The 26,392-nt window shown below is 38.8% G+C and overlaps 1 protein-coding gene across 4 annotated transcripts in view; it reads right to left on the reverse strand.

Annotated features, from left to right (window-relative positions):
- NRG3 (neuregulin 3) overlaps window positions 1-26,392 on the reverse strand; it is a 1,054,732-nt gene that overhangs the window by 550,382 nt on the left and 477,958 nt on the right. For all 4 annotated transcript variants that reach the window (XM_065894048.1, XM_065894051.1, XM_065894050.1 and 1 more), the window contains exon 2: window positions 16,849-16,978. In XM_065894048.1, the coding sequence (XP_065750120.1) occupies window positions 16,849-16,978 (130 nt within the window). The remainder of the gene's footprint in view (window positions 1-16,848; window positions 16,979-26,392) is intronic.

Here is a 26,392-nt window from a genome sequence, read left to right on the forward strand (position 1 = left end):
TTTTTCTTTTTAATCTGCATTCTATAAACATTAACAAAATGGGCCTGTATTTCTTTAAAAGTAATACGAGTAAACATAAAACTTAATAAATGGGTTGTTATGATTTATGGATATCAAAGTATAGTCAGATAAAGTAGAACAGTAAAGAAAGGAAAAATTGTAGTACCAGGAATTAAAACCCACTCAAAAGCAAAGTTAATTAAAGCAATGTGGAATGGCATACAAGAGGAAATATTATTTAAACCACACTTAAGAAAAAGTTCATACATTATACACATACACACAAAGATACAAAAGTAAGGAACACATTAACACAAGAAAGGAAAGGATTCTTCAAAAATGATTTGGCTGTTTTATCGTTTTTTCAATATACAAAATGAGCATGTGTTCTGGCATGTCCAGGATAGTTCAAGTTTAATCCTCACAACAACCTTACTGAGCAGGTAGCTATTATCATACCCGCTTTACAGATCAGAAAACTGACTAGAGCAAAGTTAAATGAATTTTGCTATTCTTAAAGCTAGTAAGTGATGAAGTGGTAATTTTTTATCTCATGTTTGGTGTTTTTGTTTTTGTTTTCATTTTGCTAGCTCAATGAATGATGCTGCCCAGATGCCCAAACCAGAAACTTGTCAGTCTCCTTGAATCTCCTCTTTCCCTCATACTTTTCTTCTTCCACTAGCAAATAAGTCTTGTGATTTACTTCCTTCAAATCTATCTTTATTTCCTCTTTAAATTCTCACTACCAATATTTCTTTAGATCATTGCCTCAGCCCCCTTCTTAATCTAAGGGCTTTCTTTAATTCATGCTCTTTTAAGACAGCTTTGCTCCTGGGTCATTGATGAGGGATGTGAAGCTCATTTTCCCCCAAAGCTGTTAGCTCACTTTGCAGGCAATGAAAATGGAGCAGGGACAAAGGCTAGACATTCTCAGACTGACAGACCTCCAAGAATTAGAACGGAGGTAAAAGGAGCTTGAAAGTGAGACTCCCAGGTGCCAGGAAGCCACAGTTAATTTCGCTCCCTCCTACCAAACCATTCCTCAGATCCAGGTTTCATCCTCAGTCCTCCAGTGGGGAAGCATCCTTAGGAAGAACCACTCTTTCCAGTGTAACCCATCGCTCTTGGGGGTTTGGAGAAAGAAAGACACAGGAATGACTGCCTGAGCCTAACTAGTACTCACCTATGCTCCTTCTGTTCCCCAGCCACGTGCACTGCCCTGATTTTATCAGTGGCCTCAGCCTTAGAGCTTGAGCCACGCTCGTGTGAATGCCAGTACACCAGGCGCCACCACAGATGGCGAAAAGCAAGAACAAGCTTGCAGCAGCTCTTTTCCCAGGTTACCCCACAGCCATCCCAGCTGTCTCCTACTCTAGGCTTCTGACAGCACATACTGGAAAGTTCAAAACTCTCACTTCCCATCAGCGGTTTTCCACAGGGGTTGCTCACCGTGTTTTCCCTATGTTGATGTTGTCTCTCCAGAGTTCCTCTAGGCTAATGTGAGAGAAGTTACAAGTATAACTCCTCCTTCCATTAGTTCTCTCCCCTGCAACTAAACTGATCTTTCTGAACAAACCAGAGAAACAAAACAATCCTCTATAAACAGTTATAGAAAGTTCTCAAGTCCCCAACGACTATTAGTGGCATTAGTGGCTGAAAGCCCAAGATTTTCCCTTTCATTTGATGGGCCAAATCTTTCTGCCCCCCCCCTCCCCCGCCCTTTTTAGTTCAAACACCTGGTGGAGGAAGGCTACGTTCTATCAGCTACAAGCAATGTTACTGTAGTCTTTACCACAAGGTGGCACCATTGAGGAAAGCGGTAACCCTTCAAAAGTACCCTAATCCATCAAGACTTGGAAGCTTTGTTTGCAGAAATTCCAACCAAGAGGTGTTAGTCTCTCTGCTTCCCATGATGATAGGATTTTTTATTTTTTTTTTAACTCCCACTCAATATCCCAAAGTAGAGGAGCCAGAATAGAATGTTCCACCTCCTCCACTATGATAATACAAAATCAGCTTAGTTTCTAGGCTGTAAATTAGAGCCTGGGTCACCACTCTACTCTTCTGCCTTCTCCTTGGGAGCTCACCTTTAGAGCTTTTAGTGCCCCTTTAGTGAATCTTAACCAGATCACTCTCTTCTACCCAGACAAGTCCCCGTCACTTTGAATTTGGAGGAGCATGATTTTGGTTCTTGATCTCTTCTCTCCTAAAACGCCTTGAGCTCCTTATTATATTAACTGCTTATTCTCCTTGAGAATTCTGCATTCCAAGGGGTCCAGGCAGGGGCAGGTTAATACACACACACACACACACACACACACACACACAAACAACAAGCACACACAGATGCATACAGATGATTTACCCTCATCCTACCAGACTGTCTCTTACAAAATTAAGAGCGCCTGTTTCAATAAAAGAATGTTTCTACAAAGCAACTTATTGTGCTTTGCACATACCGAGAATGAAATGGAAGCTTCTACAGATCAAGATATACAATACGTGCATAAAATGAACGTTACTCACTTGCTTAATGTTTCTTACTGTTTTGCCGTTGCCTTCAAAAATTTACTTGTTAAGTAAAAATAAAATATAAATTCACAGGATAGCCACATAAAGGATAAAGCAAAGTGCTTATTAAAGACACAGGCATTAGATAATAATAAGGGGCAAGCTTACACTTATTAAATTAGCAAATAGAATCTCAACTGCCCGATGCAGGCAAGATATTCTTGGGTCAAGAGTCATGAAAACGGTCATACCCTTGGGCCAAGCAAATTCACTTCTAGGTTTCAATTCCAAAGAAGCACCGCAAGAAAAGTACTCCATCTATGCACAAATTTCACTGAAGCACCTAGCACAGGCTTGACAGAGAATGAGTGCCCAATCAATGTGTATGGAAGGCTAGATGGAAGAGAGAGAATCGAAGAGAGAGAATGAAAAGGAAAGAACAATTAGAAATTTTCTAAACATGCCTCCATGGAAGGCTTTGCTAAATATGGGTACCATGACTACCAGGACGATAGTAAGTAACTTGAAAGTGACAATCATAGAGACACATGGAGCCACATGGAAATATGCCCATAAGGGGTGATGGTGTGGAGGCATGGGGAATAGAAGGCAAGGTTGGCCTGCTTTTTAGAGACTACCATGGAATTGTCTGAGTATATAGGCACGGACTGGAAAGAACACTGTTAGAGGAATAGCGCCATCTCGTGGCATGGTTGATTTGATCTACTGGTATGGTAGCAGTGAGGGTAAAGTAGCTGTTTTGAATCTACTAACACTGTAGTGAAAGTGTTTTTGATAAACCCAAAGTTGTCAGTGATCAGGGAAGCAAAGAAGAGGGCTTATGACAGCAAACAGATCAGTGATTCTCAGCGTTGGCTGCCCACTGGAGTTTTAAAAATATAGATTTCTAAGTCCCACTTACAGAAATCCAGATGTGTTTGTTCTACATGTGGCCTGGGCATATGAATGCTGAGTCTCCCTGGGTGATTCTACCACGCAGCTAAGGTTGAAGCACATGGGCATAGAGCTTTGTTACCCAAAGCCGGGTCCACAACCAGCAACACCATGGCATCCAGAGGCGTTTTAGAAAAGCAGAATTTTAGCCCCGTCCTTGACCTATTGAATCAGAATCTGTATTTTTTTTAACACATTCTAGTTAAATTTTAATTTGCATCCAAGAGCAATCCTAACCAACGCAGCCTTTTCAATTTTTATATTGTAATCTTAGTTTTAGCTTGAAGCGTGACAAATTTGTTGGCATTATTTTCTCTCCTATATTAGCCTTTCTTTTTATTTTTTAACATCTTTACTGGAGTAGAGTTGCTTTATAATGGTGTGTTAGTTGCTGCCGTATAACAAAGTGAATCAGCTATACATATACATATATCCCCATATTCCCTCCCTCTTGCGTCTCCCTCCCACCCTCCCTATCCTACCCCTCTAGGTGGTCACAAAGCACCGAGCTGATCTCCCTGTGCTATGTGGTTGCTTCCCACTAGCTATCTATTTTACTTTTGGGAGTGTATATATGTCCATGCCACTCTCTCACTTCGTCCCAGCTTACCCTTCCCCCTCCCCGTGTCCTCAAGTCCATTCTCTACGTCTGTGTCTTTATTCTTGTCCTGAATTTTTAAAAAAATTCACAGGTGAGTACACGGACACGCCAGTGCGGAAAGCACTGGCAGCAGTAGTAATAGGTTTGCTTTGCGCTGCCTCTTCTGCGAGAATCATGCCTTTCTTAATTTAGAATTTCATCTTTTGTACCTCAAACGACAGAACAGCTATGCTTTCTTCTGGAAATATTTGCTCTCTCTGAAATCCTTCCGCTTTTCTTTGACAGAAATTCAGTAAAACACGTAGTGTTTACTGACAAAGGTGAAAATGCAAGAGATCACTCAGTTTCTTCACCCGATCTTAAAATTGGAAGTGACCTGAGAAATTATCTCCAATCACGCTATTTTACAATGAAGAAATTAAGATCCACGGAAGGTAAGATATTACCAAATGTCACATGGTGAGGAAGCAGCAGAGCAGATTTAGAACATCACCATTTTTGATGAATCAGAGCCGTCCTTTTGAAAATTTAGTCTTCCATTGTAAAACCTCCTTAGCATTTTGTCATGTTTACACGTGATGGCTTTCTTAGTTTGAAAATAATATATTTTTTAAAAGCCTCAGATGAATTATCTTGGTTGAACTAAATTCCTGGGGAAACAGGATTATTGCCAACTTTTAACAAGTGCTGTATCCATTTCTCAGAATGTTGCAGAGAACAGTTTCCCCCAACTTGAACCTTCTGCTCCTTGGGAAGAATACTAATTGTCTAGCCTAAACCTGTGAATCAGAGACGTGGTATATAAAATCCCCCTGATGAGGTGCTGGCTTATAAAACTGCTGTGGATGGGATGGGCATAGGATGACATCATGTTGCTGGTACCCAGGAATTCTCGTTTAGCAGATATATGAATTAACAAGCTAACTAGTAGAGATAAATAAGGGCTTCCAAGGCTTCACAGAGAGATTCTCAAGTATATGCAGAAAATCTTGCTCCGAAATAATTACTGAGCTGCATGGCTGGAGGATGCATCATAGTGGCAGAATTATGAAAAGCCCCCTGGGATAGGGGTAAGGGTTGCATCGTGTGCCGGGCCGCACGACTGATTTAGTTCCTCACGTCTCTATGTATGACCCATGGGCCAGCAACATGGGCATCACCTGGGATATGGTTAGAAATACAGACCCTCAGGCCTCACCCCAGACCTACTCTACATGAATTTTCAGTTGAACAAAATCTCCAGAGGATTCACCCACTCATTAAAGTTTGAGAAACACACGTCTCATCCACTGCTTCCCAAATTTGTCTCCATAATGGAATCATCTGAATGCACAATTGCCTCCTGGGGGCTGTCTCAAGACCTGAACTGGAAAATTCAGAGGAGGAGCCTGAGAATCTACGTTTTTAACCTTCAACCTTGATGATTTTACAACAGTGTTAAGGCTGACAAGGTTAGAAGACCAAGAGCTTGAGTCCAACAGAACTGAGATTGGTGCTCAATCCTGCCACCTACTGGCTGTATGTCCTTGAAGCAGCTACTTTCCCTCTCCAAGGTTCCTTCTGGACATCAAATGGGGATAGGACATTCTTTTGCATATTTAACGTGAGAACTAGGCAGACCATCAGGAAGTAGTGTACAAAGGCTGGAAACTTCTGCCTTGCACTTAGTAAGTATGAAATGGAAGATGGCTATTAGCATTTTTGTCTCACTATTAACACCTCACATTTGTCCTCTCAAAAATGCGGGTGGTAGGTATTGTCAAGGGTTCTTTTCATTCATAAAATTTATTTTTACTGAGTAGGTGGAAGGTTCCAGAAGCAAAGATGAACTCACAGCCTAGTGGGAGAGTCAGGCAGGTGAACAGGAATATTATAATAGAAACGGAAGTTTTGTTCACAAATGAATCATTTCATACATCCAGATAATGTTTTGGTTAGCTTGTGGGGCGAAGAGGTCAAAGCCACTATTTAATATCATTAAAACAATCATTATTTCTTTCATATATGCTAACCCAAGCAGAAAGAAAAGAGCTTTCCAGAGCACTGAAATTCAAACCTTGTCACAGAGTAAGGCTCCCACGTGACTTCAATTGTGGCTGTAAATTAGCCTAGGAGAACACCACAAAGTGTAGCAAAACTATGATCTTATTTAAAGTTGATGCCTTAACAGCTCATCCTTTCTGCCAGTTCTTTCCAACTTAGTGTTTTTCATTCTCCATCGTTCTATTATTAGCCTCTGCTTTATAACTGCTGGAAAATGGTTTTCCTCTAGCAGTGGAGCCTCCCCCTGACGCACATATCTCTCCTTCCCAGGACTCAAAGCTGAGAGTTCCTAATTGAATTTCTGCCCTTCAGGAGTACAGGGTCACTGGGATCAATGTGCTGTCAGAGGACTCCAGGGAGGCCAGGCTCAGGGCATGCTGGCCTCTTGGCATCATTTTAGTCTCTTCATACTTCTGTCTTGGAGCACTCATCTGCCTCAAAGCCTGGGGTCTGTTTGTTTAATGAAGTCTGCTGTTGAAATGATAACTCCTTTCCCCGATGTGAGCTCTAACTGCATTTATGAGAAACTAGTCTTTAATCATCTAGAAAGTTGTCCCATTTTAGGAACTCTCACGACCTTTCTTCTTCTGGTTTCTGCCTTATATAAGTGTCACTGTTTATGCCAAAATGCTACCTGACTCATTATAAGGGAAACCCTACATGGCTACCTTACTTTGACCTCCTGTGAGCCTCACAGCTCTCCTAGAGAAAAGAAATACTTTTTAAATTGGGAAAATGTAGGACATTTTACTTGAACATGACAGTAAGTAACTTTAAATGTAATTTCCTTACAATTTCCCTGAACAATTCAACAATGATCCATGGTCAAGGCATCCTTGAATGGATGTGTTTAATTTGTTAGGAAAATTGTAGTGCTGGAAAATCATTTCTTATACCTAAGATGTTAATAAATTGATTTTTAGATTGTAGCTATTAAATAGTCTGCAAATATTTCATATATGTAGATACAAATCATAAATTAATTTTGGATAAAGATAATGAATCTTGATTTCATAATTTAAACAATGTGACACGTATTAAGTTTGAAAAACCATACTCTTGTCTGCTCTTTTCACTAACCATAAAAATTCTGAGTTTGAGGGAATGGAATTTAAAATGTCATCATGCCTTGATATATTTTTGAGAACTACCTGGACACAAGAGAGGAAATAACTCAAGGAAATAATTCAGAAAAGAAGTGACCAATTGCATAAAGAATTTATGATATGAAACTGATTATTCTTAATTGCAACTAAAATAATTTTAAATCTCCTCCTTGTGGTTTGAAGGGAATTTTTCCCAATAACAGCTCAACTCTCCATGCCTTTGTTGGCAAGCCAAGAGCAGGCTTCAAAATAAGAAATGAGTAGGCTCTTATCTTTCCAAATGCAAATTCATATGTTACTTCCTCTCAGAAGCTCTCCCTGGCTTCAGGACCATTGGGTTTTGGATTCTTCTATGCAGATATGAGCTATGCACATATAGTTCAAACAGATTGGATGATACAGATCACAGAACTTGTCACACTGAATTGAACCCGAAAATGCCCTTAACTGTTTTCTTATGATTTTTTTCTGGGAACATTCATCACTATATTCCTACCACCTGGACCTGAAACATTGAATATGCTTTACAAATATTGGTGGAATGATGGGATTAATGTATAAAACTGACATTTATTTTTTAGTGTATGTAGGACTAAATCTTATACCACTCACATATGGCATATATATATCTAAAAACACATTCTACATCACTCAAATATGACATATATCTCCAAACAAGATATTCCTCAACTCATGTTTACTACTTTCATTTTTTTCCTATTCCTTATTTTAATTTTATCTTTGATTTCTTGTTTGTTTGTTTATTTGCAAGGGGGGATTGTATGTATATATACTTCCTGAAGTTATTTCCTCCAAGTTTACCAGTCTGGTAAGGATTTCCTTATTATCCCAAGTTTGAGTTTTGGTGCCCAGTGACTGTCAGTGTTTGCCCATCCGGGCATCCTGTAATGCTAGACTGTGTCGACTGCTTGGTGCTCCGACTAACAGAATGTTCTGTAAAGGAAGGAACCATTTTGTTTTGTTTGCTACTGAATCTCAGTACCCTGCACTGACTACCTAGTAGGTATAGCATGTATGTACACTGTGTGTGTGTGCACTTGGGTGTATATAGGATTGATTTTTTGCTGCAAGCTGTTTTCCTGATATTCATAAAACCACCAGAATAGCTGTAATTATAAAAAGTTAAACAGAGTTAGAGATGCACTCCAAGATAAACTTCGGAAACACTGACTATTTTCTGTAAAACAAGGAGGGCTTGGTTCTCCCATCAATTTTTTTAGTTTTCACAAATAATAGCTAGGTATACTGGTAACTGAAGAGAACACTAATTGGATGTTGGCGTGTACTTACACAGATTTGGGGTACGGTGGATAGACCCTGCTCTGCCTTCTTATCCAGACCCTGCAGGTACTTAGTGACTCAGGGAGCTCTCAGCTGACTGGGGGAAAGTGGGAATAATACAGAGGTTGTGTAATATCGTGACATCTATACTACGAAAAACACATGGCATACATATAGCAAATGATGGTCTGCTTTTCTAGGAAATTGAGTTTTGTCTAAATTAAAATTAGAGCAATAATATACCCTATTTAGCTCAGGGCATTCTTGGTCTATGCTTATTTTACAGAAGAAATTATTAAAACTGTCCATTACATCTCAAACATTTTTGGGTTTGGAAGACAACCTATATGGTCACTCAGATTATAATATGTTGGGGAATTTAAATATGTATATATTATATATAATTATAAATATATGTATATATTTAACCAATACTGTGGTATCTTGAAAGATAACCAGAGTTTATATGTTTTATTTTTAAGCAGTTGGGATTTTAGGATTCCTGGACCACTAGGATTTTAAAAGAAAGATGTTAGTGGAGAGGTTAAGTGCATAGACCCTGGAGTCAGCCTGCTTAGTCTGAGTCCTGGGTCCATCGCTGTATAACCTGAGAAACGCCCTTGGCCTCAGTCATTACTAACCTCTCTCCAGGGCTGCTATGGGTGCCTGACACGTAGGAAGCACCATGTGGACATTCCCTGGGTTTATTCTATCAGATAGATTTGCTGATGCTCTTGCATTTGGGGAGCAAAATGATTAGAGTACACAAAGACTGACGTTTTGGTATAAACAGAGACAATGTGATCAGGTCCTTAAATCATCTTTCATATTTTTTAAAAGACACCCAGACCAAAGTTAATTGGAAAGAAATACCATCCTCAGGAAAGTCAAATGCTGCCCAATGCTCTAAAACTGAGGCTAGAGCAAGAGACCTCTCAATAGTAGACAGAATGCGGCAGAGCGCTGCAAACTCCCTCACTGCGACACAACGTGAGGCAGAACATCTGACCCATCGTTGTCCTGACCTGAGAAGGTTTTCACTGGAATGTTTGCCTGAGGAACCTGCCCAGCAGGGTCTGTGGGACCACAGTCAGTACCGTTCACATCTATACAAAAAGACCATCACTATCTAAAATGATATTTATGGATATATGTTCTTAGTTGTTTAAATAAACTTGGTGAAAATAATCTACACTCCACTCGAACTGCAGCATTCTGACTGTGTGTGCAAAGCTCCCAGGCTGTCCCTGCCATAACAGGACTGTGACCCCTGCATGCAGGAAGGTGCCCAGGGTGGCAGAACCAGCATCGCCGTAGAGGAGATACCTGAAGGGCCCTCAGCCTGCGTGGACTGAAGAGTAAGAGGGGATTCCTCTCTTCACAAATTGTCAACAGGGAGAATTCCCCTAACCAAAGGTGGCTTCTTGTTCCTGCTTTGCTCCTAAACTTGCTGCTTGAAGAGCTACAGTGATCCTTGATTCTGAAAAGTGTTCTCGCCCATGATCAGGTATTATTGTGTTTTTAAATAAGTTTCTGGGTGAGTTTTCTTTAACTTCCACTGGTGGGTCAAAGCTGAATTCTGTATGCTGGGAAACTCTGAGTACCCAGCCTGAAGCCCTGGCACAAGTCAACTGATCTCCCCCTTTTAAGCCTAAGTCTCCGAATTAAATAGGCCAATGATACCCACTTAATTTCTCTCACAGGATTCCAGCACACATGCTTTTGTTAGGTTTCAATATGAGCAGAAGGGAGGAAGAGGAAAGAACTATTATACATACTGTCTATTATACATTTAGAATTTTTCTATATGTTGCTGCTTTCAATTCTTGCATCAACATTGTAGGGCAGGTATTAGTGTGTCTGGCTGGCTCTCTCTCTCTTTTTTTAAACACAGGACTGAAGGTTCTGATTAAATCACTTGCCAAAAAACTCACATAGCCAGTATAAAGCCGAGTAGAGTTTTTAACTCAAGTCTTTTCATCTGGAACACCCACATTTACCTCATGTACCTCTTCCCCCAAATCATATAAAGAAGTGATTTAAAAACACAAACGTATATCAATTCTTCGATACAACAAAAAAACCCATATCATGACAACTACCTCAGAAACACCATTTCATCCTTCACGGAGAGCTGCCAATCAAGTTAGAAAACATTAAAATAAGGTTAAGAAACCTTTGGCCATTAACTAAAAGATGTGTTATTATTCTTTATCAAATGTGCTTTCCCAGTCCTTTGATATTTCAGTAGCCCTTTAAGAAAAACCAGCTCGGGTGGAATGCAACCAGTTTAAACCAGAAGAAGTAAACCACTGCCTAAGTGTCATGAAGTTGCCAAATTATGTTCACTGTGTTGTTGTTCCTGGTTTGTTTGCTTTCTGAGTTAATAAGACGATTTTGACAAACTTCATCCACAGAGAAGAAAAAGATGCATGGTTATAATCTGGCTCACTTCTTCTCAAGGGCAGTCAGTAGACCACCTGGTATGAACATAGCTGCTGCACATTACTCAAATTACATCTGGGCTGCAGCAAACGTTCTCATGAACAATTATCAGATGAACTTGAAAATTCTTCTGAGACTCTTACCCTGCTATTCAATTCCACTCTACAGAGATTCTGACACTACGCTTGGAGTTATAGACGTTTCATCATCCACCCCCTGCCGTCAATGGAGCTCAGGGACTTCTGCCAAAACCCCATTTCCATCCCGACTTGCTACAACCACAGGAAGTCATTAGTGGCCGCTCTCAGAGCACTTACTGGAGAAGCTTTGGATAAAGAGGACCCGCCTTAAGTGGAAGAGCTAATGGACCTCCAAAGTGATGGAGCAAAGCACTGACAGGGATGTCCTGTAATTTTATACAGTATATCATAGGGATATCATTACATTGTGCCCAATCAAGTCTCTTAAACATGGAAACTTTGATTTCAAAACCTACTGAAGGAGAACTAGACACAGTGATTAACAGCAGTTCCTGGTAGGGCTCTCCTCCCCTTTCAAACGCTCCTCACCTTCCACTCACCAACTCCTACGAGCATTTTACCCAGCTAGCTGCACAGTCCATCAGCCCCCTTACGGAAGTATTGCCTCAGGCAGTGGTTGCTACTGGACTGTTTGCCTCTTTTTCCAGCAGTTCCGTATTTCAAGTGATCCAAGCATCTTCAAATGAATTACGTGATAGATTTCCAAAATGATCACCACAGGTCAAATTCAGCTCAAATGCTATCCTTTCCAAAGTTCTGAAAATCCATTTTTGCAGCAAGGCTGGCGCAAAATTTAATGAACTTCAATTCAGAAGAGATACGTCCTTTTCACTTAATTTGGCCTGAAAACACACTTGGCCCATTTAAATGCCTAGCAATCTTTTCAGTTACAACTGGCTACCTCTTTCAACTCTAGTGAAATATGCTACAAATAGCACCATTCCCAAAGTTCTTAAAATTTCTAGAAATGGCATAAAAATAAATATAGTAGAGAATATCCTGCTTTTATTCAGGATATTTTGATTCAAGGAGTTTCTAGTGATTTGCTTTCCTTCCCTACCCAGCTTCATTTCTGTAGGATGTACCTTCCTATTACTCAATCCTTTATTTTTTTTTTAGGTTTCAAAACACATGAATTCAGCATGGAAAATCATTATTATAAAGAGCATAAATGAATTTTTAATAAAAGGAACAGGCACATTCTAATGGACTTGATAGTGTTTAATCTGGAATGGCTTAATTGAAAGTTCTCTTATCAGCCTAATAATAGTGAATTTTAATGACCGTGATTTAACAGACAGGGACACTACCTTTCTCAATAGAATGATGAGAAGCAGGGTCAAGTGTCTTAACGAGATGTTACATAAATGAAATACACGTACAATGTAGTGATCTTGGAAAACTCGTAAGGTTCAAAGAAGACAATAGCTGTAAATCCGATTAGCCTTTTGATTCAGCTTTTTTTCAGAACTGGATTGCTATCGTATGTTCAACTTTACAATTTTATATTCTGATTTTTCTACATAATATGATATAATGAGCATTTTCATATCCTTAAAATTTTGAAAATTCCAGTTACGTTGAATTCATCCAAGGTGTAGATATATTCTAATTTATATAGACATCTAAATTCAGGTTTTCTTCGTTCGTTTGTTTTGCTGTTACAAATCCTGTGGCAAACATCCTTAAAAATAAATCTACATATACATTTCTGTAGGCTAAATTCTTAGAAAAAATTCAAAGATGTTGAAACACACCGAAACATCACCTACAGAAGATGTTTAACAAAATACGCTCCCTCAAGTAGTGAATAAGACAGTGTTTTTTACTGTACCCTCACCAAACTATCTGCTTTTTAAAATCATTAAATATATGATAGGCAAACGAAAAACGTTAATTTGCATTTTTTTTTGTGAGGCTGAGTTTTCATGCTTACGGGTTACTTGGATTCCTTTTCATGTTCCTCTCTTTTGCTCATTTTCCTATTGAGATTTAATTTTAGTGTTACTCTTATTGATCTATATGACTTCTTCAGAATATCAGTTCTTTGCCATGTTTGTTGTACAGTTTACTGACACTTTATCTGTCTTTCAATTTTGTTTCTGATTTATGATATTCAGATCAAAAAAGCAATGTTGTGTCAAGGCTGTTAATTTTTCCTTTCATTGCTTTTTGCTCAAAAGTCCTTTCAATTGCTGATATAAAGAAACATGTAATTTTATTTACTGCTTTCCCTAATACTTTATTTGTTACATTAACTCTTAAATTCATTAAGAACAACTTTTGGTATATAAGGAGGAGGTAAAACTCCAACTTTGTTTTACCTAACAGTCAACCAAGTTTATCAAACAACCAGACTATCATTTTCCCTCTGATTTATGAATCTCTCCTTATTCTACACTAAGTTCCACAACGTACCAGGTTCTATGCTTCCTAATCAGTCAACCAATAATCAATGACTTGTATTGCAAATTTAGCAACACCAAGTTTGCCTATTTGTTATTCTTTAAAATCTATCCAGTTATTTTTATGATCTTGGTATTCCTCTTAAATTTTCATCAGCTTGCTCTATAATTTCTATTCTCACCATAAACAGTCTTTTGAAAGATCTGAAAATGCACTAAAGAGTGAGAAAATAACAGCAGAAAACCATGAAACCTCCCTCCCTTATCCCAAGATTTGCACTTTTAACATTTTGGGGCGTACGCTTTCAGGATCTCTATCAGGGATGATCTAGGTAGCTTTGTTACTATTCTTCCTTGGCAAGGAAACATAAGCATTTCAGCATGATCGATTTTTCACAACATGGAAAAGATATCTTGATTCGATTCACAATTGGATTGCAACTTATTTTTAAAATACTAAAAAATATATATATAATCTTAACTTCTCTCAGATTTGAATGTTTAATCTTTGGAGACATGTAAAAAGCAAACTATTTAATGAGCTAAATTCAGGTATACCCCTTAATATTGCTGCTCTGATCTATTAACTTGTGGTTTATTTAACTTGCAACAGAATCCAGTTAGTAATGCATCAGAAGGATAGCCCTGGTAGCATGCCAATCACACGAAAGTCATTTCCCTTGTTTTCCTGATTTCCTGGAGATGAAGTATTTCACTTACTCCGAGTGCATTACAAAGCGCAGTGCCATTTAATTCCTAAGTTCATATCTGTATGTATTTATTCAACAGTATCTTTGTGATAGGAGATGTTCAATAAACACTTGTCGAATGGAGGAGAATAAATGAAACATACTATTTAAACAGAGTACTGTATAAAATGGCACATTATTAATAACTACATTGGAATTCTTACAAGTGGCTGATGCGGGAACAAATGGTATGCCTTTTATTCACAGCAAAGCCTGGGAGATGAACAGCTGACACATGCAATGTGTGATTTCTTCATATGCACTAGTAGGAGATTTATATGCACTTATTAACTTATTGGAGTTCCAGTTCTGTCTTAGGCTGGTCTTTTGTCATGATTAGCTATGTTGTGACTCTATGTTAAATAAAAGGTTGTCTGTGCTGAAATATGCATGAGATATGAAGACAGAGGCCAAAATTATTATACATGTACATCATTCCAGCCGAAACATAGATATATCTCTGCTTGTCTACATTAAAAAAAAAATCAGACACGTACATATATGCAAAAGAAAAGAATTATTTTTCTGGACCTGAGATCTACTGTCATAGACTGGATTGTGTCTCCCAAATAACCAATGTTGAAGTGCTAACCTCCAGTACCTCAGAATGTGACCATATTTAGAGAAAGTGTCTTTATAGATGCAATCAAGTTAAAATAGGGTCATTAGAGTGGACCTTAATCCAATATGACTGGTGCCCTTTTAACAAAAGGTAATTTGAATAAAGACTTGTACAGAGGAAAGAAAATGAAAAGACACAGGGAGAAGATGGCCACCTAGAAGCCAAGGAGAGAGGCCTGAAAGGGATCCTTCCCTCGTGGCCCTCAGAAGGAAACAACCCTGCCAACACCTTGATCTCAGACTTCTAGACTCCAGAACTGTGATAAAATATATTTCTGTTGTTTACACCACCCAATCTGCAGTGCTATGTTACAGCAGCCCTAGCAAACTAATACACCTGTGAACTTAACAGAGAATATAGTGAGGCTGTATGTTAAAAACAAATAGGAATTCTTTTGTTTTTTCAACATTCTCAGTTTTTGAAATGATGAATCAGACCTGCCTGCGTACAGTGGTGGGGCCTGATTTGAAACTTCCTTGGGGTAAAACACCATCGCAAAAGTCACTGCTTTAGGTAAGGCTTCTGATTCATCCCTTCATCAATTATAAATTCAAACTTATTTGATGGCACTGCCCACTTCCACATATGACACCACTGGATTGACAAAGGTAACATTAACACATAGCTGATCATCAATAAGAGCATGGATGCACTTCGTGCTTTGAAATGGTACCTCATTCTTGGCTTCTCCCTTGAGGTCTTCAAGTCACCTGCGTGCTTTCTACCTGTGTGCTTTCTACCTGTGTCTGCATTGATCTAATAAACATAACAAGAAAAGAGAAATGTGGGGAGGAACCACTCCCACTGCCCTTGATCCCCAACTCAGGTTTTCAGAGGACAGAAATGGGTGGTGACTTTTGTAAATGAAGTCAATGTAACGGCACTGCCCAAGTCACGTGAAAGCCACCCATGTCAAGGGTGATGAAAGGCGACGGGACACACAGTGGCTCTTATGGAGATCGGCCACTATCACTGATCAGCTCTTCCAAACCTGTGTCACTGTCCACTGTGAACTGAAGCTAGCCTGTGGAGCCAGGCAGGATTTGCTGACACATTCTATGTTCATAACTATAAGGCACATTTCTCTGTGCCATCTTAATAAAACAACATGAAATAAAGTTTTATAATAGCAATAGCGAGAGAAGAAAGTCATAATTTTCCATGCTTCACGATTCGGAATAATTAATTTAATAACTGTGTCATATGAGAAGAGTAAATAAAGAGAAGGAAAGGGGTGCAGATATATATGATCACTGAAGCATATACAATTGCAAGGAAAAACAAATTACCAGGGTAGCGCTGGAAATAAAAGCTTGGTGGGAAATATTTTTTAGATGCTAATTTGATTCTCCTATGGAGCCTTAAAGCTGCAGTGTCTACAAGACCACTATTTACCTCCACTTGTTTTTATATTTAGCAGTTATCTAACCTTTTGTTTCTAAAAACCCGTTAAACACCTTCTTGATCTCCCCTGGGAATGTTCCCTGTTCTCTACCTAGACTATAACAGGACTATGATTTCATTTACAACACCTTGCTGGAGAGTATTTCATCATCAGAGGTGTTTAAAAAAAAAAAAAAGGACTGAAATTAATCAACGAGGGCAGAACCAAAATAAGATGCAGTTTTCTTTGGACACAGTTACAGTCTCTGGGGTTTGGTTCACAGTAAACATTGAGACTCTAGATCTTAGCTGAGCAGTTTCTTTGCCATGCCACAACCTGTAGGTCTGCAGGAAGACATTATTTCTGGGTATATGTGCCTAAATCCCACACCAAAAATATACGCTTCTAAAGTGAGTAAATAATTATTTCTATTAAGTTGTTACATATAAAAGTAAACCTTCCTTTACTTAATCAGGTGAAACATCTTGTCTAATTTAATTCAGTTTTCCTTCCTCAAATACTAAAGATACCAGCCTTGTTCCTTCCCACATTAAAACTATTGATTCTGCTATTCAAACACCGGACTATATGTATCACATTGTATATTCCTGGAGTGAGGCACCCCCTTCCACCTCCAGGCCTCTCTGAGGACCTGCCCTCAGTGCCAGTCGCCGCAGTGACTTACCGACAGTGTTTATGGGATCCAGTCAAGGTTTCAATCACAAAGCACTCGCCATCATTGAGACAGTAGGCAAGGTCCTTGTCTCGGCAGGGTTTGAAGTGCTCAGACCGCTCAGTGGAATATGTCGTCGTATCTGTTGAGAAACACAGAGAAAGGCTGTCAGAAGTTCATTCTGACACCACCAGCTCCTGTCATTGGGCTGGACCTGTGCACTGAGACGTTCTTATGGCTGCTGACTCCAGCCAGACAGGATGGAACCTTCACTGTACTGAAAAAACACAACTGGATCTGACCGTTTTATAGACTGAATGTTTGTGTCCCCCCAGAATTCATAGATTGAAACCTAACCCCCAATGTGATGGTATTAGGAGGTGGGGCCTTTGGGTCATGAGTGGGATTAATACCCTTATAAAAGAGACCCCAGAGAGCTCCCTCGCCCATTCCAGTCGTATGAAGACACAGCGAGAAAATAGCCCTCTATGAACTAGGAAGTCCTAACCAGACACTGAATCCACAGGCAACTTGATCTTAGGCTTCCCAGCACCCAGAACTGGGAGAAATAAATTTCTGCTGTTTTTAAGCCACCCAGTCCATGGTATTCTGTTATAGCAGCTAGGACTAAGATAACTACTGGATCCAACTGTCTTATTTCTCCACAAGATTTTAACAACTGGAATCACTCTAGACAGGTCCCATCAGAGGACACATTACCAGTAAAAGCTGAATGACCCTACAGTCAAATATCTCAAATTCACTTTCATTCATTTCAGTGTTAAGCAACATGTTGTATTAGGATTGAAACAACATTCTCTTTCCTTAACTGTTGTCAAACGCCATTAAGTATCTCATCGACGTACATATACTGTAACTCTTCTGTGGAAACCAATGTCAGTTTCTGTGTGTGTGTCTGTTTTTTTTATCTTTTTTAAGTTATAGCTGTTAATTCGCTAGTAGCTAAGCCAATTATTCTTGCACTTTTTCCTTTTATTATGTAATTAAAATGCAAATGTTCCAAATTCTGAAACAGAATCTCAAATGTGAGGAATGATTCTGGTAAATATTTAACACGACTGAATTATTGTCATTTTTTAGCATTCTCTTAAACATGTGTTTTTTAAATCATAATCACTTACTTTTTTGAATTAAGTTATATATCCATATCAGCTTCCGAAGTATGAAACTAATAATAAGTATAAGCAGATGCGCTCTACTGGATGAAAAGTCTGTTATAACATGTAGACATTCTTCTTTCAGAGTTTTAAGCAACTAAAATATTAGTACCAGTTTCATTGCACTATTCAAGAAAAATATATTTAAAAAGCCAGAGATGGATACATGACTCAGCATGTAAGCTCTTTTTATTTCCTTTACACAGATATAGATTAATAATAACGTTCAACGGCATGGGCCATTGTACCAGTTTACTAAATGGAGGTCACAATGAGGCTCTTCCTACCCACCATCCGAATGGAGGGGAGAGTGATTATCCAGAAAGAAAATTCACTCATGTTCTCCCCAAACCTAAAAAGCCTCAATGGGCCCCTTTCCCATAGGAAGAACTCCAAATTCCTAAGTAGAGCAAAGAAAAACATAGACCAGGTGCATCCTAAAACACACAACTTCATTTCCAACTATTATCCTATTTCCCCAATACCAGGAACTATCATATTCCTTCTTCCTGGACCATCTTTTTCTTTGCTGGATAACATCCAGCAATGCTTCAGAGCTTATGTCATCTTCCCCTTGTGTCCCCCAGAACCTTTTATTGCTTGCATCCCTGTATTCAATGCTGCAAGTAACCATTTGTTTACACCTTTATCTGTTTTAGTCTGTAAGTTCCTTGAGGTCAGAGGTTGAGCCTTCATCAGAATTGGTGCTCAGTAAAAAGGTCTTCAATAAATCTGATAACTCAAGCGGTGGGGGGGGGGGGGGGAAGCAGGGGGTGGGGGTGGGATGAATTGGGAGACCGGGATTGACATATATACACTAATATGTATAAAATAGATAACTAATAAGAACCTGCTGTAGAGCACAGGGAACTCCACTGTACAGTAGAAACTAACACAACATTGTAAAACAACTATGCCCCAATTAAAAAAAAATATGATAACTCTAACATCACTAAAGTTTAAACACCATTGATGAAAGATATGATCATTAAAGATATCATTATAAACATCTAAAAGTTAATGTATATCTTACAATAAAAAGTTAGACATAACTTTCACATTAATGTTATCATTTTAGTATAGTCGTTTTAATATTGATAAATATTGCAAAATAATCACATTGCCTTCAGATTCACACAGACCCTACTCATATGCTATTCATATACTGTGAGCATTGAAAAATCCACTTCTAACCTTCTCTTTCTTGATCACACAATGGGAACTCATTTTTTTCTACTTCAAAATGTTTGCCTGTTAATACTTTGGCATGAAATAAAGGCTCTGCAAAACAGACACATTTGTTGTTTGTTTGTTTGTTTTCCAGAAGATCTCCTCTACAGGGAAGGTTTGTTATTCAAGACAGTATGTGATAAATAGTTACACAGACTCAATCTCTCTTTCTATGGGAAATACTTAAAATTCAAGAGCTCTCAGCCAAAAATTCAATATGAACCACCACACAGTTGACTACTCCTCTGACCGCTGAAGTATATTAATTCATGATCAGTTAAGTTTTCCTTTAGTTTCTTATTATCCATTTATTGATATTCACTGATCATTCCTCTAAGAACAGCTTTTCATTAACATAAACTACAGCATAAAAAGGGACATCCTTAGTTTATAATCAGTGGTTTTAACAAGCTACAGACTCCAAGAGTAATACAATGGCAAAGCAATCACAATCAATTAGTTTCCATCTGACAACTGTCTCTGGTGGTTACCGCCCTATTCTACCAACCACTTTCTCCGTCGCTTTACCATCCATCAGCACAATACACAGGATCAGAACCAAGTAAAACGCCTCTGCAAAGGCCCAAGGTGGGGGAGTACCCTCACGTTTTCTATTTCCATAGCTTAGAGAATCCCAAAATTGATTTAAGATACACATGCTTACCCCTCAAAATGGCTTGACTAAATTCTAAGAGAACATCCTTATTAAATATTTTAAGTAACTTGATTTAGTACACAACAGAATACTAGTCTTGATTCTTCTATAGATAAATAAAATGCAGTTATTAATAAATTTGAAATCTTAAGAATTTACCCATGCATTTCACTATATAGTACCCATAGAGCACTACTCACCTAAAATCACAGAGGTGTTGGGAAAGGTAAATAAAATTCACCATGAGGTGAAATTTTACACTTGTAAGGCATCATGCCAAATATGTAAGTGGAAAGATAGAAAAATTCCTTAATGAAATCACTAGGCTGCTATACTAACCCTAAGACCACCTACACACTTTTGTAAGGTAAATCGTAAGTATACTGTGTCTAAGTCACTGTTAGCCTTTCTATTACTTACAACCAAACACAGTCCAAAGAGATGGTAATAATTTTGGATAACAGCCTGCAATATTTACAGATCTGCTTATAAGTACATGAATGTATACATTTAACGTTTAACATATACAATATATTGCAAACATATAAAATAGAGCATAAGTAAAAATGAGATAAAAATAAATAAGGTATAATCCTGATTTTCTTTCTGTGCCCTAAGGTGACACAGTATGGCCTAATATATCCAGCTGAGTGCTTTGTTCTGAAGGGGAAACATGGGACATTTGTGAGAACGAGCTAACAGATAAGATCTAACTCCAAACTATAAAACTTATGGCCCTAAATATCCTTGGGGTACCTTAATAATCAGACATACAACTCTCATCTATAAACTTATCCAACATATTCAGAACCCAGTGCTTATGTTTTAAAACTGCATCTACTTTTAAGATAGTCTAATACACTAAGGTGGCTACGGTATATGGTACTCTTTTGTCATGGTTTTAAAATTCAAGGGGCACCTTCTGTTTCTAGGAATGATATCTGGTAAATAAAATCGTTATAGAGCTCCCTGTTCTCTTCAAACAATTACATGGATAAAGGTCCAAGTAAGTAAACTAGAAGGGGCCAAATATTCCCATGAATTCTCATTTATTTTCCAAGGCTCTCCCTTACTCCACAGTACCTCCTTATCAGGCATCACTCTCCCACCACATCAGCTCATATAGTCGTTTTAATATTAAAAACGAAATAGTTTTTAAAGGAAATAGTCACCCAAGTCCAGGAAGCAGAAAGAGTCCCATACAGGATAAACCATCTTACTGGACCATGAGCTTGTGGGGGTGGAGCAGGTCTTCACATCGCTGATCCAGTCTTACAGACAGCCTGACACAGAGGTGCACACAATAGATGTTTATAGAAGAACGATCTTTTTATGACATGAGTGTTTTTCTAAATGTTCTGTATAGTCAAGTGTGCACATTTTATCAGCATAAAAGAAAAACTCTGTATGAATCAATGTTTATAAGTTAGGACATGAGATGAGTTCCAAAAGCAATTTTAGGTAAAGTGCTTAGAATTTTATAAGAGCAGAAAATCAACTCCACAAAATGGAGGCAAAGGGAGGAGAAAAAAACAATAACTAGGGAAAGTATTCAGAAAGAGATGGCATGAAGGATAAAGGAATGTTAGGCTTAAGATGAACAGAGATAGTGCTTGGGATAGGGATTCCAAGCACCATGAGCAAAGGTCAAGGTCTCAGGACAAGGAAGTGCAGTTGCTGGCTTGAGGAACAGTGCCCATTCAACTTGGGACCACAAAGGCTGTGCAGTTATCCAGACCGCTCATCTGGCACTTGTTATATGTAGTTTAATGTGTTTTCTTGTATTTTTATGGGTTTTGGTCTCTCCCCAGGGAGGTCAGGGAGAGGCCTTTGCTTTTAAGTTCTGTATTTTTTCCACGTCATGTAGCATATATAGTGAGCAATCGGTACAGTAATTAGACACACAGTGGGAACTAGTGGTGCTTAATTCATTAAAGGCAAAACGGGAAGAAAATGTAAGGCTGGAAGACAGAAATCCCTGCAGATTTTGCAGTGAAAGTTAATTTATTAATGAATTAAAACAATGACTGGTTTTCCCCCTTAAGTACTGACTTGAACCTGAATGTTACTTATGGAGGTTTCCTCTGTTGCCAGCACAACACCGCACACTGTGGGAACACCGATTTTGTTGTAGGAACAAGAGTGCTAAATGGGCTATTACAGATAATAATTGCAGTAGATAATCAAAGACAGGGAGAGCTTAATTCACGCTATAGTTATCTCTAAAGGCTTCCCAAACGGTTGGTATTGGAGTTACATCTTGAATGGGCATGATTTAATTGGCAGAGGAAAATGAATTCTAGATAGGAAGAGCAGAAACACCTAAGGAAGGAAAGGTGAGGCACAGCTTAGACCCTAAATCCATCTTCACATGCCTGACTTGCAAATGTCAGATTCCTGAAGCAGTTTTTTCCTTCCCCCACTGAGTTCGTGACATGACAATTCTCTAAGTTAAGAATCTGGTGATGCAAGCTTTTAGGATTAGCAAAATACCTTTACAGGCTAGAAGCCATTTAAATATGGTTGTTGAGGCAGAGTCGAGATGGCTGTGTGGGAAGATGTGGAGTTAGCATCTTCCCACAAGTAGGGCGCCTGCCAGCTGCTGGTGGGGGACTCTCACGCCGAAGGAGACGGGAGGAACCCCAAAATGAACCGGTAGGATGTAGGGGGACTGAGGTGGGAGGAGAAGTGGAGGCCAGACAGGATCGGCACCCCTGAGGCTGGGGAGATCAGGAGAGGCAGGCAGGAGGGACTCTCTGGGAAAAGCAAGAGAGAAGCAGAGGACGATCGCCTGGCCCACTCGGGCACAGGGAGCCTGCTGAGCTCCCAAGCCGGTACCTGCCCGCCCCCCAAAGCCCCATCCATGCCGCATGGGTCCTTGGAGCATAGGAGGGAGGCTGGGGAGATCAGGAGAGGCAGGTGAGAGGAGCCCTATGGGAGGAGTGGGAGAGGAGCAGAGGGCAACTGCCCAGCCCACTCGGGTCTGGGGAGCCTGCTGGGACCCCAGGTGAGGTCCCCTGCCCTCTGAGACGAGGAGTGAGGGGCACGCCTGGCTCCCTTCTGTCCCTTGAGCCTAAGCCTCACCACCCCACAACCCCCAGGGCCTTTTACAACCCAGTGGGTCCTGAGCATTGGCCCTGCCCACAGCCCAAACCTCACCCTTATTTAGGCCCTGCCTCCCAAAGCAAAGGCCTTTCTCCCCGCCCCCCTTTTTCTTCTTTTCCCTCCTCCTCTTTTTTACTATTGTGGTACTTATGTACCTTCCAGATGTTGATTCATCTATATTTTTATTTTTATATTCTTTCTAACATATCTGTTAGTTTCCTAGTCTAATTTTTTTTTTTAACTTACTGTTCTTTTTTTTTTTTCTGCCCCACACAGCTTGCAGGATCTTGGTTCTCAAGCCCAGTGTCCAGCTAAAGCTACTGGGGTGGGAGCTCTGAGGCCAAACCACTGGACTAACAGGAAACCTCAGACCCCAAGGAATATTCACTGGACTGAGGTTTCACAGAGGTCCTCATCTCAGCACCAAGACCCAGCCCTACCCAATAGCTTACAAACTCCAGTGTTGGAAGCCTAAGGCCAAACAACCAGTAAGACAGGAATACAATCCCACTCATTAAAAAAAAAAAAAAAAAAAAAAAAAGAGACAGCAAAAAAATATGTCACAGATGAAGGAGCAAGGTAAAAATCTACAAGACCAAATAAAGAAGAGAAAATAGGCAATCTACCTGAAAAAGAATTCAGAGTAATGATAGTAAAGATGATCCATAATTTCAAAAATAGAATGGAAGCACGGCTTCAGAAAATACAAGAAATGTTTAACAAAGATCTAGAAGAACTAAAGAACAAACAAACAGAGATGAACAACACAGTAACTGAAATGAAAGATACACTAAAAGGAATCAATAACAGAATAACTGAGGCAGAAGTATGAATAAGTGAGCTGGAAGACAAAATGGTGGAAATAACTGCCAAGGAGCAGAATAAAGAATGAAAAAAATTGAAGACGATCTCAGAGACTAGTGGGACACAACACTAAATGCAGCAACATTCAAATTATAGGGGTCCCAGAAGAAGAAGAGGAAAAGAAAGGGTCTGAAAAATATTTGAAGAGATTATAGTTGAAAACATCCCTAACATGAGAAAGGAAATAGTCACCCAAGTCCAGGAAGCAGAAAGAGTCCCATACAGGATAAACCCTAGGAAAAACCAAGACACATATTAATCAAACTAACAAAAATTAAATTCAAAGAAAAAATATTAAAAGCAGCAAGGGAAAAAATATATAACATAGAAAGGAATACCCATAAGGTTATCAGCTGATATTTCAATGGAAACTCTGCAGGCCAGAAGGACTGGCAGGATATACTTAAAGTGATGAAAGATAAAAACCTACAACCAAGATTACTCTACACAGCAAGGATCTCATTCAGATTCGATGGAGAAATCAAAAGATTTTCAGACAAGCAAAAGCTAAGAGAATTCAGCACCACCAAACCAGCTTTACAACAAATGCTAAAGAAACTTCTCTAAATGGGAAACACAAGAGAAGAAGACCCACAAAAACAAACCCAAAACAATTAAGAAAATGGGATTAGGAACATACATATCAATAATAATCTTCAATGAAAATGGATTAAATGTCCCAACCAAAAGACACAGACTGGCTGAATGGATACAAAAACAAGACCCGTATGTATGCTGGCTACAAGAGACCCACTTCAGACCAAGGGACACATACAGACTGAAAGTGAAGTGATGGAAAAAGATATTTCATGCAAATGGAAATCAAAAGAAAGCTGGAGTAGCAATACTCATATCAGATAAAACAGACTTTAAAATAAAGACTGTTACAAGAAATAAGGAGGGACACTACATAATGATCAAAGGATCAATCCAAGAAGAAGATATAACAATTATAAATGTTTATGCACCCAACATAGGAGCACCTCAATACATAAGGCAAATGCTACAACAATGAAAGGTGAAATCGACAGTAACACAGTAATAGTAGGGAACTTTAACACCCCACTCACACCAATGGACAGGTCATCCAAACAGAAAATAAATAAGGAAACACAAGCTTTAAATGACACAATAGACCAGATAAATCTAATTGATATTTATAGAACATTCCACCCAAAAGCAGCAGAATACACTTTCTTCTCAAGTGCACATGGAACATTCTCCAGGATAGATCACATCTTGGGTCACAAGTCAAGCCTCAGAAAATTTAAGAAAATTGAAATCATATCAAGCATCTTTTCTGACCACAATGCTCGGAGACTGTAAATCAATTACAGGAAAAAAAAACTGTAAAAAAACACAAGTACATGGAGGCTAAACAGTGTGCTACAAAACAACCAAGAGATCACTGAAGAAATCAAAGAGGAAATCAAAAAATACATAGAAACAAATGACAACGAAAATACGACAACCCAAAACCTATGGGATGCAGCCAAAGCAGTTCTAAGAAGGAAGTTAACAGCAACTCAATCTCACCTCAAGAAACAAGAAAAATCTCAAACAATCTAACCCTACACTTAAAACAACTAGGGAAAGAGGAAGAAAACCCAAAGTCAGTAGAAGGAAAGAAATCATAAAGATAAGAGCAGAAATAAAAGAAATAGAAATGAAGAAAACAATAGCAAAGATCAATAAAAGTAAAAGCTGGTTCTCTAAGATAAACAAAATTGATAAACACTTAGCCAGACTCAACAAGAAAAAAGGGAGAGGATGCAAATCAATAAAATTAGAAATGAAAAAGGAGAAATCACAACTGATACTGCAGAAATACAAAGGATTATAAGAGACTACTACAAACAACTATATGCCAATAAAATGGACAACCACGAAGATATGGAAAATTCTTGGAAAGGTATAATTTTCCAAGACTGAACCAGGAAGAATTAGAAAATATAAACAGACCTATCACAAATAATGAAATTGAAACCATAATTAAAAATCTTCCAACGAACAAAAGTCCAGGCCCAGACGGCTTCACAGGTGAATTCTATCAAACATTTAGAGAAGAGCTAACACGGATCCTTCTCAAACTCTTCCAAAAATTTTCAGAGGAAGGAACACTCCCAAACTCATTCTATGAGGCCACCATCACCCTGATACCAAAACCAGAAAAAGACATCATAAAAAAAGAAAATTATAGACATATCACTGATGAACATAGATGCAAAAATCCTAAACAAAATACTAGCAAACAGAATCCAACAGTACATTAAAAGGATCAGACCCCATGATCAAGTGGGATTCATCCCAGTGATGCAAGGATACTTCAATATATGCAAATCAATCAATGTGATACACCACATTAACAAATTAAGAAAAAAAAAACATATGATCATCTCAATAGATGCAGAAAAAGCTTCTGACAAAATTCAACCCCCATTTATGATAAAAACTCTCCAGAAAATGGGCATAGAGGGAACTTACCTCAACATAATAAAGGCCATATGTGAAAAACCCACAGCAA

The sequence above is a fragment of the Phocoena phocoena genome, chromosome 16 (genome assembly GCF_963924675.1).
Source record: "Phocoena phocoena chromosome 16, mPhoPho1.1, whole genome shotgun sequence".
Classification (NCBI taxonomy): Eukaryota; Metazoa; Chordata; class Mammalia; order Artiodactyla; family Phocoenidae; genus Phocoena; species Phocoena phocoena.